Source organism: Trachemys scripta, chromosome 4 (assembly GCF_013100865.1).
Source record: "Trachemys scripta elegans isolate TJP31775 chromosome 4, CAS_Tse_1.0, whole genome shotgun sequence".
Taxonomy (NCBI): Eukaryota; Metazoa; Chordata; order Testudines; family Emydidae; genus Trachemys; species Trachemys scripta.
The window spans coordinates 21,573,299-21,590,630 of NC_048301.1; the positions used below are offsets into that span (position 1 = coordinate 21,573,299).

The 17,332-nt window shown below is 46.9% G+C and overlaps 1 protein-coding gene across 1 annotated transcript in view; it reads right to left on the reverse strand.

Moving 5' to 3' along the window:
• AMN (amnion associated transmembrane protein) overlaps nt 1–3,805 on the reverse strand; it is a 50,276-nt gene extending 46,471 nt beyond the window's left edge. Inside the window, exon 1 of the mRNA XM_034770530.1 lies at nt 3,734–3,805. Within this exon, the coding sequence (XP_034626421.1) occupies nt 3,734–3,776 (43 nt within the window). The 5' untranslated portion in view covers nt 3,777–3,805. The remainder of the gene's footprint in view (nt 1–3,733) is intronic.
• Between the last annotated feature and the right edge of the window lie 13,527 nt (nt 3,806–17,332).

The window sequence follows — 17,332 nt, forward strand, 5'->3', positions numbered from 1 at the left end:
TCTATATGCCAGAGACGGAATTTTCTGCATAGGAGCAAAAAAGCATCATAGCTTGCATGTATGTCTTAAATTAAGCAATGTCAAAATCCTCCCTTCTCTGTGATCAGTGAGCACAGGGGACATTTTCAATGCTGTGATTAACATGTGGCAGCGGATCACTGATGGCTGTGAGAGAAGCACTGTCTGTGCATGTACAAGGCCTCCAGGTGGTAAATGAGAATGTTGCACTACAGATACCGATGTGTTAAAATTAATTATTTATTTCTATGGGGATTAGGGCCCCATTGTACTGTACAAACACAAACACAGTCCCTGCCCCATAGTCTACAATTTAAACAACATGGAAAGGGTAACTAAATAGACAAGCAAGGTAGTGGGGGGAGGGGGAGGAGGGAGGCCAAGGTAACAGAAGAGGGAGATGTGCTTGCCACAGTGGATAAAACAGTCACAGGCAGTCACCAGCCAAACCAGATGAAAATGAAGTTTGTCTTATCAAGTGTGTATATAAATGGAGTTCACACAGTAATTCAGATCAGGCCACTCTTCGTATATCTACTGTTGGATTCTGTGTGACCTACTGTACATGCATTTGTGACACAGAGCATTGACTTGGTTTAATCCTTTGTGTGGGAATTGTCTCACATTGTCTGATCCTGCAAGAATTTGGTGAATTCCTGACATTTTTACTAGCCCGCTTCTCAACCATCTCCATACCCCCCATATTTTTAAACTACTATAGACACAGTCACAAGCATTTGCTCTGATCAGTATAACCCTTCCATCAGCCAGCAAAAGTCACTAGTACAGCAATATGCATGTCTCACTCTGTCTCTGTCCCTCTGTCTGTTGTGGATTGAGAGGATGAGTTTAAGGAATGATGGTTCAAAGTCAGGACCCGAGCCTGACCCACCTGCCCATCCAACAATACACATGTGGATCTTTTAATGATAAAAATGGGATATGTTTAGAAAGTGTGTCTCACTCCAGAAATTAGCATGATCAAATGAGAGCCTCTGTCATAGAAAAGGTTACAAGATAGTTTCCATTCCTCTCTCCTGTTTTTGTACAACATTTTTTAAACATTCTCCTTTGGTGCTAACATTTTCTAAGGTTGGTCTCTGTCTGAAGATGTAACTGACAACATTCTGAGTAAAATGGTTTCAATCATATGAGTTACTGGACGGTAAAAATAAATTTGCACTTTTCTCATGGTTAAAAATTCTAACCACTTTTCAAATGTTCGCGGGAAGCCTGAAACAGGCAGGCAGCAGGTAAGCTGGGGGGGCGGCGGTGGCGGCGAGGGGGGCGCGAAGAGGCACGGTCCAGTCCGGCCCCCCCGACTGAGCGGCTCCCTCCAGTGGCTGGCCAAGAGGCTCTGGCCCCGGCGGCTCCGGGCTGTTCCTCACTGCCTCAGCTGCAGCTCCTGAAGCTCTCCTCCCATATGCTTTCTATAGTCCAAGCTTTGCCTGCAGAGAAGCTGACTATGGGAGTTGCGGGGGGAGCTATGGTGCCGAGCACCCCCCTTGCCGGGATCCCCAGGCAGGGGGGTGAGGTGACACCCCCACGTGCCCCGGGCCAGGCCGAGCCCAGGTCCGTCTCCCTTTAAAAGTGGGGCCAGGCTGAGCCGAGCTGGCGGGGGGTGGCTCCGCTCCCCGCTGCAGGCTGATGCTGGAGCCTGGGCTGAAAGCCCCGCTCGTCTCCTGCACCAGCTAAGTGTGGTACTTTGCTGCGGCTCCCCCAGCCCCCCAGGGCCGGGCTGCCCCATGGTAGGGGCGGATTGCTTGAGGCAGGGCAGGACCAGGTGGCGCCGAGGGCTGAACAGGCCTGGCAGGGCAGTGCGGGGGCTGCTGGAGGGGGAAGCTGGGGAAGGGGTGGCACGCCCTCAACCCCCGGGGGGTGCCTGCCCCGCGGAGGAGGCAGAGGGGCGCAAGCCGCAGCAGGACCCCAAACCCCCGGGGGAGGGGATCTGGGGCCAGCCCGGGGAGGCAGGAGCAACCCCGCGGATGCTGGGCGTGTGCAGGGCAGAGCCCCGGGAGAGCACCAGCCCCATGGCGGGCAGTGCTGCAGAAGAGCCCGTGCCCCGCGGCGGGCGAGGGGAGCTGGGCTACCCGCACCCACCTCTCACGGCCGCTCCATACTGCTCCCGGTACCGCTTTCCACCTGCGCGGCTGCCCTGTCAGCCGCTTTTGGGTCTTTTGGGACATTTTTAGCTTTTTACAAATCTCCCCCCGGACGGCTATTTAAAGACCCAAAAGCCGGAAATGTCCGGGGAAACCCGGACGTATGGTAACCCTACCAGAAGAGTGAGCTTGAGAGGCTGACGTGCTGGCGGTGTTAAGGAGCTAGCGCAGACATGACTCCCTCATGCCGGAGGCGGGGTCAGTGTGTGTGTGTGTGTGTGTGTGTGTGTGTGTGTGTGTGTGTGTGTGTGTGTGTGTGTGTGTGTGTGTAACAAGGTGACTTACAGTCCCAGGTACCCCAAGAACTGTCACACCGTCATTAAAATGAAAATGTTTCTGTCCTTTACATGGGGAGGGCTGCATCGGAAACAGATATGCTGCTGCCCTGCTAACCCAGCCTTGCAGTAGGGGGTTTGCAGCCACACCATAGTGGCAGTAATATGGAGAATTCGCTCCCTCCCCCCTTCAATGCAGTGTGAATTCCAAAACCAAACTGGGACCATTCCAATGCTAACATTATGAAGGCCCTGGTTCAGCAAGGTGCGTACACACATGCCTAACAAAGCACACAAGTAGTCTAATTGAAACAAACAGGCATGAGTCTGATTTAAGGTTGTGAAGGAGCCTTAAATTAGGCAAATGTTTTAATCCATTTTAAGACCCCTTTACATTGCCAGAGCAGTGGAATGAGACTCCGACCCAATAGAACAAACTCACAAGTTTTAAATTGGGCATGTGCGTAAGAACCTTACTGAACTGAAACCTAAACATGGGCAATTTTTTGTTTTATCTTTTTCTTTTAAGATGAAAAACCTACAAAATTAAATATAAAAAACTGTTAATGCAATGCTACAACTGCCAAGTTAAAATTCCCCAGAGTCAGGAAAAGGAAAGGTTAAAGTTCTAACAGAAGGCATAAGTTCATTCCATTGCATATATGTAGTCAGTTCTATCCCTGTTTTGCTGGATATATGTAGCTTACCTTATAAAGTGTATAATACCCAGTAACATAAAACATACAGACATGTCCTAAGCTGCGGTAAATCGGCATAGTTTCCTTGCTTTCAACAAAGTAAGGCTGAATTACACAGCTGAGGATCTGGCCCCAAGCTGTGCAATGCAGCCAAGTTAACCAAACTGTTGCAGCCTCCGTTTATGCAATTCCTGACTTTAACTATGCACCACAGTATTGCATTAATGAACCTTTTGCCTCTATATCAACATCACTTGACTGTTTAATCAGTCCTTTTGCTGAGGAATCATGGTCTCTGAATGTTAAATACATATGCATATTCAACAGAAGATGACTCTTCAGAGCCTTAAATAAAAAGAGCCGAGAAACCCAAGCAGCAGAGGTGCAGTGAACAGAAGATGCAAATCACAGCCCACCCGCTCTTTCTTCGCCCATTTTAAAATGAGTTTTTCCACTTGCATTAGAAATACGTCACCAAGTGCAGAGTCCGTGGCTTTATTCCACATTACCTAAAGCCTGAAATGGAAAAAGCCATTTTGCCCTCATTCTCCATTCTCAGACAGGTCCTGTCATTACTCACCAAGGAGCTGCACGAGAAGGAGGAGGAAAAACAGACCCTTCATTTCGCAGTCCGCTGCTAAAACATTCCTTCCCAGCCCTCTAATGAACTTTGGACTAGCCAGTGTCACATGATGCTTCATACACTTGAGAATGTGTAGGGGAGCAGAAGCATTGGGAGAAGACTGGAGAACTATGATGCTTTGGGATACAACTCATTTACATGGAGACTTGTCCAGTCTCAGAGACCAGGTTATTTTTAACATCTCATCAAAGCTCACCGATTTTTTCACAGTGTTGCTTTAACCTGCATGGAGCGTGATGCAATAGTGAAAGCAGGGGATGGGGAGTCAGGGCTCCAGAGTTCCAGTCTCAGCTCTGCACTGCCTCGTTGTAGGCTCTTTGGCAAGTGGTCTCTCTATGCCTCAGTTTCCCCACCTTAGTGTGGTTGAAGATTCTTAGGCTGACTGTCTGTAAAGAGCTTTGCAGAGGTAAAGCACGGTACAAGTGCTAAGTGTTATTATTGTATGTCATTCTACACTCCAAAATGCCTCTTATCTTATAATTCCTAATAGTAGTGTCAATGTGTTTTCAATTAGCGTCCTGGGAAGAAAGCAGCTCACAGACATGGCTTGTAATTGGACTTTGGACATCAACTGATTTTCTCATTATCTGAACAGTTATGGCTTCTTTTCTATCCCAGCACAGTCTTGGACAGGCAGTCAGGGGTCAAAGGGAGTAACAGGCGGTAATATGAGCAAATGCAGGAGGAGGAACGTATTTCCTCACAACAATTTGTCTCTCTCTGAATGCCCTAGAAGCACACACAATCCCAGAGAGGCAGAGGGTTGGGCATCTCAGGATGGCTACACCTAGGTGTTTGTGTTAAGGTGTGCACAGAGGCATTCTGTGTCTGTCAGAGGGTCTTGGTTGCTGTGTCTCTCTGCACTGAACTGTTGACATGCATGAGGGTATGTGCTACTATGGTAGGGTTACCATATTTTAATTTTTAAAAAGGAGGACACTCCACGGGGCCCCGGCCCCCCCNGTGTGTGTGTGTGTGTGTGTGTGTGTGTGTGTGTGTGTGTGTGTGTGTGTGTGAGAGAGAGAGAGAGAGAGAGAGAGAGAGAGAGGTGTCTCATTACCCTTGTGTCTGCCCATCCCCCTATTCAGCAACCACTTTTACTCCCCAATTAATCCCCATATCTGGCCCCCCGCCCACACACCTCAGCCTCACCACCCGAGGCTTATCACCCTATGTCAGGCCGGGGTGGGGGCTACACTGGGATCCCCTTTCCCAGGCTGGGTGTTGCAGGGAGGGAGGGGAAAGGAGCTGCCCCATTCCTCACAGGAGAGGGGAGGGAGCAGAGATGCCTTGAGCTGCTGGGCACTTTCTACTCCCTCTTTGGAGAATGGTGTCAGCTCCCAGGAAAAGAGCTCTGCCTGCTTCCTGCAGCAGCTCTGATTGGCTGCTCTATGCCAGGAGGCAGGCAAGGGGGGAAAGCAGCCAATCAGAGGGTTTTTCCCCCCCAGGCAGTACTAAAAATTTGCTCCCTCAATGACTTGGCTCACTTCTTAGAAATTGTATTACAAAATGTGCCTGTGGCAACTACAGCAGTCACATAGGTGGGGGAGTAACACTAGAAAGGGATTTGTGTGTTTTCAACTTCCTTTAATGACATTTAGCAGCTGGAAACAAGAAAGAGCCAGCAACATGTGAGTAGCAAAAGCTCCACGGACTACAGTTTGAGAACCATTACACTGGAGGTTGGACAAGACATTTCTTCAGCTCCTAGGATGACTCACCTGTAAGAAAGGCACTGGGAGTCACAGCAGAGACACTTTGGGAGAGACAGAGGGACTCAGCAATTTGATTGTCAGGCATGCCCCTGGCCCAATACATATTTCCAGGAGTGCAACACTTCCATTGACTTCAGTGGTATCATGAAAGCCATGTGGACGGGGTGATCACTTAAAAGTAGATTTTTTTGGAACAAGTTAGAACATTAACAGTTGACCAGGTAACAGTACAACACTCCCTCCCTGCACTACTAAAGGGCTCTTTAAGCTAGTGGGAAATAGCATAACAAGACCCAATGGGTGTAAGATGAAGTCAGACCAATTCAAATTAGAAATAAGGCACACATTTTTAACAGTGGGAGTGATTAACCATTGGAACAAACTACCAAGGGTAGTGGTGGATTCGGCATCTCTTAATATCTCCAAACCAAGCCTGGGTGCCTTTCTGGAAGATACGCATTAGCCAAACACAAATTACTGGGCTCAATGCAGGGGTAAATTTCAGGGCCTGTGTTATATAGGAGATGAGATGAGATGCTCTAATGGTTTCTTCGGGCCTCACACTCCTTGAATCTATGAATATTCAGAGAAAAGTCTCAGAATGGGAGAACCCCACTTTTCCCTTCTCCTGACTCCTCATCACACATCACATCAACTTAGATTCTTTTGGCCAATATTTTCAAAACTGGGCGACTAAAGTTAGAGCCGAAATCCAAATTTAGGTGCCTAAAAAACTGGCCTGATTTTCAAGTGCTGAGCCCTGACATCTGTGGAAACTGTTGAGTGCTCAGCCCAATTAAAAATCGTCCCACTTATTAAGACACCCATATTTGGATTGGACACCTTTCTGTTAACGTATGACTGACAGCTCCTCACCAGCTTGTAACTTACATCCTTTCCTTAAGCTTCATCTCTGAATTTTGCTCACTGAGCAAAGGAGCACGAGATGGTTTAATTCACATTCCAAAAGGGCCAGCACAGAGCAAACAAGAAAAGTAACTAAAAGGGTTTGCTGGTATAGCTATACCAGTAACACTACACTGGCAAACCCTCCTTGTGAAGACAAGGTTAAATCAGCAGAAAAAAAAAAAAGTCCTTTGGCCAGTGTGGCTTATGCCAATTAGTTAGATCCCCTGTTGTCAGGTGAGCAGCACAGACTGTGCCTCTGAGTGAAATATGTTATAACCACCAAAAGCACTTTTTGCGGTATAAACACTAGAGCTTTTGCTGGCAGCTATCTTGGCGAAAAAGTCAGAGCCCTAACTGACATAGCTCTGCTGGCAAAACATACGTGTCAACCAGTCCTAACATGAGGTATAGGACTATGTAAGTTGAAGCAGGCCATCTCTACTGAAATTTACACCTCTTTCAGAATCATAGGGTATATGTTATTCCCTTAGACTCTCTCACCCTTTGGTAACTGGGTATAAATATGACCTAGGGGAGTCTAACTGTCGTATCACCTCCAAATTTAGCTCTTTGTCTGCCCCCACCAAAAAAGTCTATGTCGATCTATAACGTCACATATGGTTTGGGCCAGAGATCCCCAGACTATAGAGATTAACTGAGGCACCAGAGCTAACAGTCCCAAGACTCTGTGGCCACCTTGAAGGGGGGAAAAAAACCCAACTGCCCAGTTACACTCAGTCTCCCTTCAGTCTTCAGGACTATGACTGAACACACTGCAGTCACAACAATTCCCAAGAGCACCAAACAAGCATTTATGCTTCCACCTCATCCTTGTGGGATGGCTTGCAACTGTTTTACGGACATCTCACAGCAGGCATTAGAAACTGCTAGAGCTGCAGATGGAGTTGGAGTAGTAGAAGCTGGCTATTGTTAGGTGCCCTCTTCAGATACAATAGCTCGTATGAGCTTTGATGTTTCGCATCTCTCCAGTAGAAAGGCTCGTCTTTGGGGCACTAGCATGGCTGCTTTTACAGGGCGCATAGCCTTCTTGATTAAGGGGATTTGTAAACCCGCTAAACTGCTCTGATGTTTTTTTCATGCACAATTTTTTAAAAGGTAACTGGCAAGATATCATTCAAAATAGCAAATTGTACAGAACAAGTCTCCAAACCATTCCTGCTCTTGCAATCAAAGCAAGCTTTTCAAAGACCAGAAGTTAGGAAAAGGGAAAAGCTGGGCTCCCTCCGTGTCCTCATAGGCTGTCTTAGCTTATTCAGTCAAACAGACGAAGTTTCACATATGTGCAAGAATGAACTGGGCACAGCTGGGTTCAATGACAGCCATCAGAGCACCACCCAGTGGGGCAGAAATGAAATACACAATTGACTCAAGTTGAAACCATTTTTTGAAAAACCATCGGCGTATAGCTTCTCGCTCTCTTTTGACCACCAGAGATGACCCTTGCTTACCCTATAACTGTGCTGAGACTTCATCATAGGTAAAGGGGAACTGTGCTGTGGTGATGAGAGCCTGAATTTTTCAAAAACACTTTAGTGACCTGGGAGAATAAAGGTACATTTACACCGGGGTTAATCTGAAGCTTTTTGATGCATGTCGGGTATCTCGCATGATGCACCTCACAATCAATAGCGTGCACACAGCACATCTGTTCCATTTTCAATTTGCATTGTGTGAATCCATGACACCAGCTTGCTGCAAACTGATGGAGAAGCGTTCTTGGGGTACTCCAGGGTCTTTTGCTTTGTTGTTGAGCAGCTGCATCCTGTAAATATTTTCACAGTGACTGTGAGAAGCCATGTTGGTTCAATTATTTGTTTTAAATCCTATGCTTCCACTGTCTCAACACCGTAATTCTTTCTGCGTGGGCTTATGCCATTTTCATATTGCTGTCAGCCAGCATGGACCCAACATTGCTCTGCACTGCTACTGTGACATGCACGAATACACCCATGCTGCTTGGGCTGTATGATCTGGGGGATTATAGTGGCTCACAAGCTAAATATGAGGTAACAGTGTAACACTGTTGCAAAAAAAAGCAAACATCATTCTGGGATGTATTAGCAGGAGTGTTATAAACAAGACATGAGAAGTAATTTGTCCACTGTACTCTTGTGCTGATTAGGCCTCAACTGGAGTATTGTGTCCAGGTCTGGGCACTGCATTTCAGGAAAGATGTGGACAAATTGGAGAAAGTCCAGAGAAAAGCAACAAAAATGATTAAAGGTCTAGAAGACAAGACCAATGAGGGAAGATTGAAAAAATTGGGTTTGTTTAGGCTGGAAAAGAGAAGACTGAGGGGGGACACGATAACAGTTTTCAAGTACATAAAAGGTTGTTAAAAGGAGGCGAGGGAAAAATTCTTCTCCTTAACTTCTGAAGATAGGACAAGAAGCAATGGGCTTAAATTGCAGCAAGTGAGGTGTAGGCTGAACATTAGGAAAAACTTCTTAACTGTCAGGGTGGTTAAGCACTGGAATAAATAGTGTAGGGAAGTTGTGGAATCTCCTTCATTGGAGATTTTTAAGAGCAGGTTAGACCTGTCAGGGATGGCATACATAATACTTAGTCCTGCCTTGAGTGCAGGGGACGGGATTAGAAGACCTCTCAAGGTCCTTTCCAGTCCTACGATTCTACAGCAATCAAAGCTGGATGAATTTGGCACTGGACTTTGCCCATTGCACTACCGAGCAGATGATGTGGGAGCAGGCGAATATTCTACAGCAACAGCAGCTCCCCTCCAGCAGCAGGAGAATCAGGGTTGGAAGGGACCTCGGGAGGTCATCTAGTCCAAACCCCTGCTCAAAGCAGGACCAATTCCCAACTAAATCATCCCAGCCAGGGCTTTGTCAAGCCGAGCCTTAAAAACCTCCAAGGAAGGAGATTCCACCACCTCCCTAGGGAACGCATTCCAGTGCTTCACCACCCTCCTAGTGAAATAGTGTTTCCTAATATCCAACCTAGACCTTCCCCACTGCAACTTGAGACCATTGCTCCTTGTTCTGTCATCTGCCACCACTGAGAACAGCCAAGCTCCATCCTCCTTGGAACCCCCCCTCAGGTAGTTGAAAGCAGCTATCAAATCCCCCCCCATTCTTCTCTTCTGGAGACTAAACAATCCCAGTTCCCTCAGCTTCTCCTCATAAGTCATGTGCTCCAGACCCCTAATCATTTTTGTTGCCCTCCACTGGACTCTTTCCAATTTTTCCACATCCTTCTTTTAGTGTGAGGCCCAAAACTGGACACAGTACTCCAGATGAGGCCTCACCAATGTCGAATAAAGGGGAACGATCACGTTCCTCGATCTGCTGGCAATGCCCCTACTTATACAGCCCAAAATGCTGTTAGCCTTCTTGGCAACGAGCACACTGTTGACTCATATCCAGCTTCTCGTCCACTGTGACCCCTAGATCCTTTTCTGCAGAACTGCTACCTAGCCATTCGGTCCCTAGTCTGCAGCTGTGCATGGGATTCTTCCGTCCTAAGTGCAGGACTCTGCACTTGTCCTTGTTGAATCTCATCAGGTTTTTTTTGGCCCAATCCTCTAATTTGTCTAGGTCCCTCTGTATCTGATCCCTACCCTCTAGCGTATCTACGACGCCTCCCAGTTTAGTGTCATCTGCAAACCTGCTGAGAGTGCAGTCCACACCATCCTCCAGATCATTAATAAAGACATTAAACAAAACCAGCCCCAGGACAGACCCCTGGGGCACTCCGCTTGAAACCGGCTGCCAACTAGACATGGAGCCATTGATCACTACCCGTTGAGCCAGACGATCTAGCCAGCTTTCTATCCACCTTACAGTCCATTCATCCAGCCCATACTTCTTTAACTTGCCGGCAAGAATACTGTGGGAGACCGTATCAAAAGACTTGCTAAAGTCAAGGAATAACACATCCACTGCTTTCTCCTCATCCACAGAACCAGTTATCTCATCATAGAAGGCAATTAGGTTAGTCAGGCACGACTTCCCCTTGGTGAATCCATGCTGACTGTTCCTGATCACTTTCCTCTCCTCTAAGTGTTTCACAATTGATTCCTTGAGGACCTGCTCCATGATTTTTCCAGGGACTGAGGTGAGACTGACTGGCCTGTAGTTCCCCAGATCCTCCTTCTTCCCTTTTTTAAAGATGGGCACTACATTAGCCTTTTTCCAGTCATCCGGGACCTCCCCCGATCACCATGAGTTTTCAAAAATAATGGCTAATGGCTCTGCAATCTCATCTGCCAACTCCTTTAGCACCCTCGGATGCAGCGCATCCGGCCCCATGGACTTGTGCACATCCAGTTTTTCTAAATAGTCCCGAACCACTTCTTTCTCCACAGAGGGCTGGTCACCTTCTCCCCATATTGTGCTGCCCAGTGCAGCAGTCTGGGAGCTGACCTTGTTCGTGAAGACAGAGGCAAAAAAATCATTGAGCACATTAGCTTTTTCCACATCCTCTGTCACTAGGTTGCCTCCCTCGTTCAGTAAGGGGCCCACACTTTCCTTGACTTTCTTCTTGTTGCTAACATGCCTGAAGAAACCCTTCTTGTTACTCTTAACATCTCTTGCTAGCTGCAACTCTAAGTGTGATTTGGCCTTCCTGATTTCACTCCTGCATGCCTGAGCAATATTTTTAGACTCCTCCCTGGTTATTTGTCCAATCTTCCACTTCTTGTAAGCTTCTTTTTTGCATTTAAGATCAGCAAGGATTTCACTGTTTAGCCAAGCTGGTCTCCTGCCATATTTACTATTCTTTCTACACATCGGGATGGTTTGTTCCTGCAACCGCAATAAGGATTCTTTAAAATACAGCCATCTCTCCTGGACTCCTTTGCCCTTCATGTTATTCTCCCAAGGGATCCTGCCCATCTGTTCCCTGAGGGAGTCAAAGTCTGTTTTTCTGAAGTCCAGGGTCCGTATTCTGCTGCTCTCCTTTCTTCCTTGTGTCAGGATCCTGAACTCGACCATCTCATGGTCACTGCCTCCCAGGTTCCCATTCACTTTTGCTTCCCCTACTAATTCTTCCCTGTTTGTGAGCAACAGGTCAAGAAAAGCTCTGCCCCTAGTTGGAAGAGATGGCAGCAGGACAACGAGGCAGAGGATGATGCCGAGCTGTGGAACTAGAGCAGTGGTTCTCAACCAGGGGGCCAGGGCCCACTGGGGGCCGTGAGCAGGTTTCAGGGGGTCCGCCAAGCAGGGCTGACATTAGACCTGCTGGGGCCAAGAGCAGAAAGTCAAAGCCCCACAACCTGGGGCTGAAGCCCAGGGCTCCAAGTCCCGCCACCTGGGGCTGAAGCCGAAGCTTGAGCAACTTAGGTTGGCAAGGCTCCCTGTGGCGTGGGACCCCAGGCAGTTGCCCTGCTTGCAAACCACTAATGCTGGCCCTGGCTTTTATATGCAGAAAAACAGCTGTTGTGGCACAGATGGGCTGTGGAGTTTTTATAGCGGGGGGGGGGGGAGAAGGGGGACTCAGAAAGAAAAAGGTTGAGAACCCCTGAACACGAGGACCAGTTCCTGGATCAGCTAATTAGCATTCAAGGCCATTTCTGGGCCTGAGAAACCAGCGTGGATTGGTGGGAGAGGATTGTTCTGCAGACATGAGACGACTGCTGTAGCAAGAGAACTTCAGGATGGGGAGGGCTACCTTTTTTGAGATCTGTCAGAACTAGAGAACAGAACAGAGTTTCAGGCAGAACCTACCAACCTGTAGTGTCCCATATCTATGGAGAAATGGGTCGCCGTTGCCATCTGGAATCTGGCCACCCTGGCACATTGCTCTGTAGCCAACCAATTCAGCATGGGGAGATCAACTGTTAGGGCCATGCTCATTCAGATCAGCTATCCGTTGACGAATTACTGTCTCACCAGGTCCTGAAGCTGTGGAATGCTCAGGAGATACTTGATGGCTTTGCACGCATTGGGTCCTCAAAGCGTATTGAGACAACTGATGGAACCCATGTGCCTATTATTTGCGCCCCCTCATCAGGGTGCAGAATTTATAAACAAAAAAGGGGTATTTCTTGCTGGTGCTGCTAGGACTGTTTGACCCCTGCAGCAGATTTACAGATATAAATACAGGGTGGTCTGGACATGTCTACCACTCTAGGATCTTTCAGAACTCAGTTTTATTTAAATTAATGGAGAAAGGACTTTTTGCCCCAGGACCACTGTGGACATTAATGTCATGGAGGTTGGCCTGGTTATTCTGGTAGACCCATCTTATCCTCTGATGCCCTGGTTAATGAAGCCATATGCAGGCAACTTGGACACATGGAAGGAACATTTTAACTAGTAGTAGTAGTAGTAGTCAAGCTTGTGTTTAGTTGTTTGAAAGGCTGTTGGCGCTGCTTATGGAAGAGCTTGGAGGTAGCAGAAAAAAAATGTTTCTGCACAATGTTTATGAGGGGGGGAGAAAGCCATAACGATGGGTGGGAGTTTTCTGTGGATCAAGCAGCCAGCAAGGCATCCCATAGAAAATGCTAACACTTGGGGGAATATTGTCAGGGCTACCTATTGGTCCTATTTTAAGGCTCATGTCTGAACGTGTGCAGCTGTTAGCTTGTGAGGGCATGTTGGGACAGACACATTGCAAGCACTGGGGTTTGGTGCCTGGATGGTGGAATGTTCCCTCTGTAATTCTGTAAAACCCTATGAATTATTGCAGATTTATGTAAAGGATTTCCTGAGTTAAATGCAATGCTGCCTCATAATGGATGGATTTAACATGGTTTTTATTATGAAAGAACAATAACAAAAACCCAAACTGTAAATGAACCAATGGAAAAATACAAAAATATTGTTATTTGAAAGTACATTGAATTAAACAATCTACTCCTAACTGACAATAAACAAAGCTTTCATTAAAACAGTGCAAACACAACTGGAAGTGCAACAGTACTAACAGTGTAAACAGAACAATTATTTTTGGGGGAGGAGTGGCAGTAATAGGCAAGTATGCACCTTCCCTCTGCCTCCTCTTGTCCATATGGTCTCTAGGGTTGAGTGCCACAGCTCAAAATTGTCAGTGGTGCTGAAAGGCTAGGAACTGCTGGGCTCTCAGGAGCCAGTGTTCTTGGTGCCTGGAGGTTGGTTCTGAGAGGAGAATGGCTACTCTTAACACTACTGCAGGAGTATGGCAGGGAGGAGCTGCTACTAGCCCCGTAGCCAGTATTGTCCAGGGGCAGAAGGACATGGTTGGGTTCTAAATGACGGGACTCCTGGCCTCGCAGTAGTGTATTTTGGAGGAAAGCATTCTGGCTCAGGATAGCATCCATGAGTTGCCTCTGCATCACCTTGTCTTTTTCTATGCTCTCCATGGCCATGGCGATGCTGTCCTTGGCCACTGCCACAATCTCCTGGGAGAGCTGTATTTCTTTTTCCCTCTGGGTCATCTGGTTCTGCCTCCACCTCTCAGCCAGCCTGGCTTTCCTCTGGGACTGTGCCATGAGTTCTGCAAACCTCTTGTCCTGAGTCTTTCTTTTTTACCCCCTAAGATTGGCCGGCCTCTCAGCAGTAGATAAAAGCCCTGTCCTTGTTGGTCTGACCATTGCAGGTGGGAAGAAAAACAGTCACTTATTGTTCATATTCCAGACTGGCCATCATAGCATTTTTTATAATGTATGTGGGACTTTACCTCCTTGAGACTCTTCCCAGCCTTGGTGGCACCTCAGAGATAGCACGTGGTTTTGCGTGTGAGAAGCATGCTGGAGGCATTACGATGTCTGTCTGCTGACTACGCTGTTAGGAAGGTTGTGGGGGGAGGATTTGGAATTACGCTCTAGGTTTGTTTTTGCAGGTTTGTTTGTGTGCTGGAGGTGTTTCTGTGGGGTCAGAGAGGTGAAGGGGGCAGGCAAGCTGGAGAATAATCCCCTTTAGGCTGTCCTGACTCTGGATGACATTATGGTGAGGCAGAGAATGATCTTAGTGATAAAGGTGAAGGGTGGCCCAGCGAGGTAAGTTATTCATGAGGATGGTCCCCGAGAAATGAAGCAGGAATGGAAGGGGCTTGCAAGCTATAGCTAGGGGGTGGAGAGGCATGTTGCTATTCTCTGTAATGTCAGAAACAAAATCAAGTGATTTCTCAGTCTTAAGTTCCGCTGTATCCCCCCCTGCAGACATGCAGAGACAAATATATAGGGTCTTGTAGTGATTGTGACCTATGATGTGTGTTACAGGGTATTTGTACCTCAGCAGAGAGCAGTACTGTCTGTGCCTTCATGGGGCATGCAGTGTACATTTATACTAGGGCTGTCAAGCGATTAAAAAAATTAATCATGATTAATCACGCTGTTAAACAATAATAGAATACCATTTATTTAAATATTTTTGGATGTTTTCTACATTTTCAAATATATTGATTTCAATTACAACACAGAATATGAAGGGTATAATGCTCACTTTATTTTTTATTACAAATATTTGCACTGTAAAAAAGAAATATTTTTCAATTCACCTAATACAAGTACTGTAGTGCAATCTCTTTATCGTGAAAGTTGAACTTACAAATGTAGAATTGTTAAAAAAACAACTGCACTCAAAATAAAACAAATAATGTAAAACTTTAGAGTCTACGAGTCCAATCAGTCCTACTTCTTGTTCAGCAAATCGCTAAGACAAACAAGTTTGTTTATATTTGCAGGAGATAATGCTGCCTGCTTCTTGCTTATGTCACCTGAAAGTGAGAACAGACGTTCGCATGGCACTATTGTAGCCGGCGTCGCAAGATATTTACGTGCCAGATGCACTTAAAATTCTTATGTCCCTTCATGCTTCAACCACCATTCCAGAGACACACATACATGCTGATGACGGGTTCTGCTCGATGATAATCCAAAGCAGTGCAGACGGACGCGTGTTCATTTTCATCATCTGAGGCAGATGCCACCAGCAGAAGGTTGATTCTCTTTTTTGGTGGTTCAGGTTCTATAGTTTCTGCATCAGAGTGTTGCTCTGACTTCTGAAAGCATACTGCACACCTCGTCCCTCTCAGATTTTGAATGGCACTTCAGATTCTCAAACCTTGGGATGAGTGCTGTAGCTAGCTTCAAAATCTCACATCGGTACCTTCTTTGCATTTTGTCAAATCTGCAGTGAAAATGTTCTTAAAATGAACATGCTCATCATCTGAGATTGCTATAACATGAAATATATGGCAGAATGCGGGTAAAACAGAGCAGGAGACATACAATTCTCCCCTGAGGAGTTCCGTCACAAATTTAATTAACGCATTTTTTTTTTTAACAAGCGTCATCGGCAGGAAGCATGTCCTCTGGAATATTTGAAAATGTAGAAAAACACTCAAAAATATTTAATACATTTCAATTGGTATTCTATTGTTTAACAGTGTGATTAAAACTGCGATCGATCACAATTAATTTTTTTAATCGCAATTACTTTTTTTTGAGTTAATCGTGTGAGTTAACTGTGATTGACAGCCCTGATTTATACCACGCTTAAACTATGAACACTAACCACACTTCTTTCCCTGTATCCCCGGTGCAATAAACTGTTGAATTTTGCACAAGTGAATGCTTTCATTTTTCAGATCCGCTGGGCGGGGGAGCAGGTTGGGCAGCGTAGAGATTGCAGCTGAGCCTTACTGCTGGTTGCCATTTTGAGACAGCAAAAAAAATGAATGGGTGGGTTTGCCAGTTAGGGAAGATGAGAGAATGGCAGAAGTGCTGGAACTAGGGGTTCTGCCGTACCCCCTGGGTTGAAGTAGTTTCCATTATGGGCAGGGTTTACAGTTTGGCTCACTGGCTCCCAGCAGCCCCACTGTACAAATTGTTCCAGAGAAGCGGAAAGGAAAACAAGCAGATAAGCAAGGGCCCTCTGTGCGGTGGTGCTGAAAGCAGGTGAGTGTTGTGGGCTTAGCACATCACAGAGGCCGCTTGCCTGGGCAGAGTCACTGCCATTTTGGAAACAGGTTTGGGAGGACTGAATGGACAGTGCTGGCTGAGGTGGGGGCTGGAAGCTCAGAAGGGCTCGTCGCTCACATCCACCTACAATGGCTGAGACCATAGTGCACCTGGCCTCAGCCATTGCCGGTGGATGTGAGTTACGAACCCTCCTGAAGCTAGGGCCACAGTACTGTACAGTAATCATCATAATAAATGGTAAGTCTAGGTACATACATACCGAAGCCTCCAGGAATCTGCTTTATCAGTCCCGGCCTGGGTTCCTGGCTGGGACTCAGGATCAGCTGATGGAGAGCAGGACTGCAGCTAGCTTTCCAGCTGATCAGCGTCAGGATCCTGTGTCCCAAAAAGATCCTGTCTCTCAGGGGACAGCTCCTCTGAGGCAGCCTCCTGCTCATCTTCCAACAGATCATCCTCAGTGGGGTAGTGGGAGAAGTGTGGGCAGCAGGATCCAAACGGTGCCTGGGACAGGGAGTACTAGAATTGTGTAGAATCCTATCTGGTTCATCAAACAATGGGCATGTCACATGTCCCCTGCCAGATTGTCCCCTTTTTGTCCCTCATTTCAATGTACTTTTTCCTGACCTCCTCGCTCTTTATCTGGCACTGCTCCGTGTTCCTCACAAACATCTGCTTTGTAATGTCCACAAGAAGCACTTTATTCCGGAGGCTGGCCACAAAAGCTTTTTGCACTGACACTTCTCCCCAGATGGTGACGAGATCCGGGGTCTGAGCACAGCACCAAGTGGCTGTGCAAGGTATGTTGTCTGGCTTCTAGAGTACTAGTGTGGTTGTATTACAAAAATAATGCACAGCGATCCATGAGCAAATGGGCAAAATCTGGCCCCGTGCCAGCTTTTATAGGTGGAGGGGTCATCTTGGGAACTTGCCCCCAAAGCATGGGAGGGCACACCTGTAAATGGACAGGTCAATAATGGTCCAACTGCAAGGCACTGTGGGGTAGCTATTGGAAACATGCAAGAAGGTGAG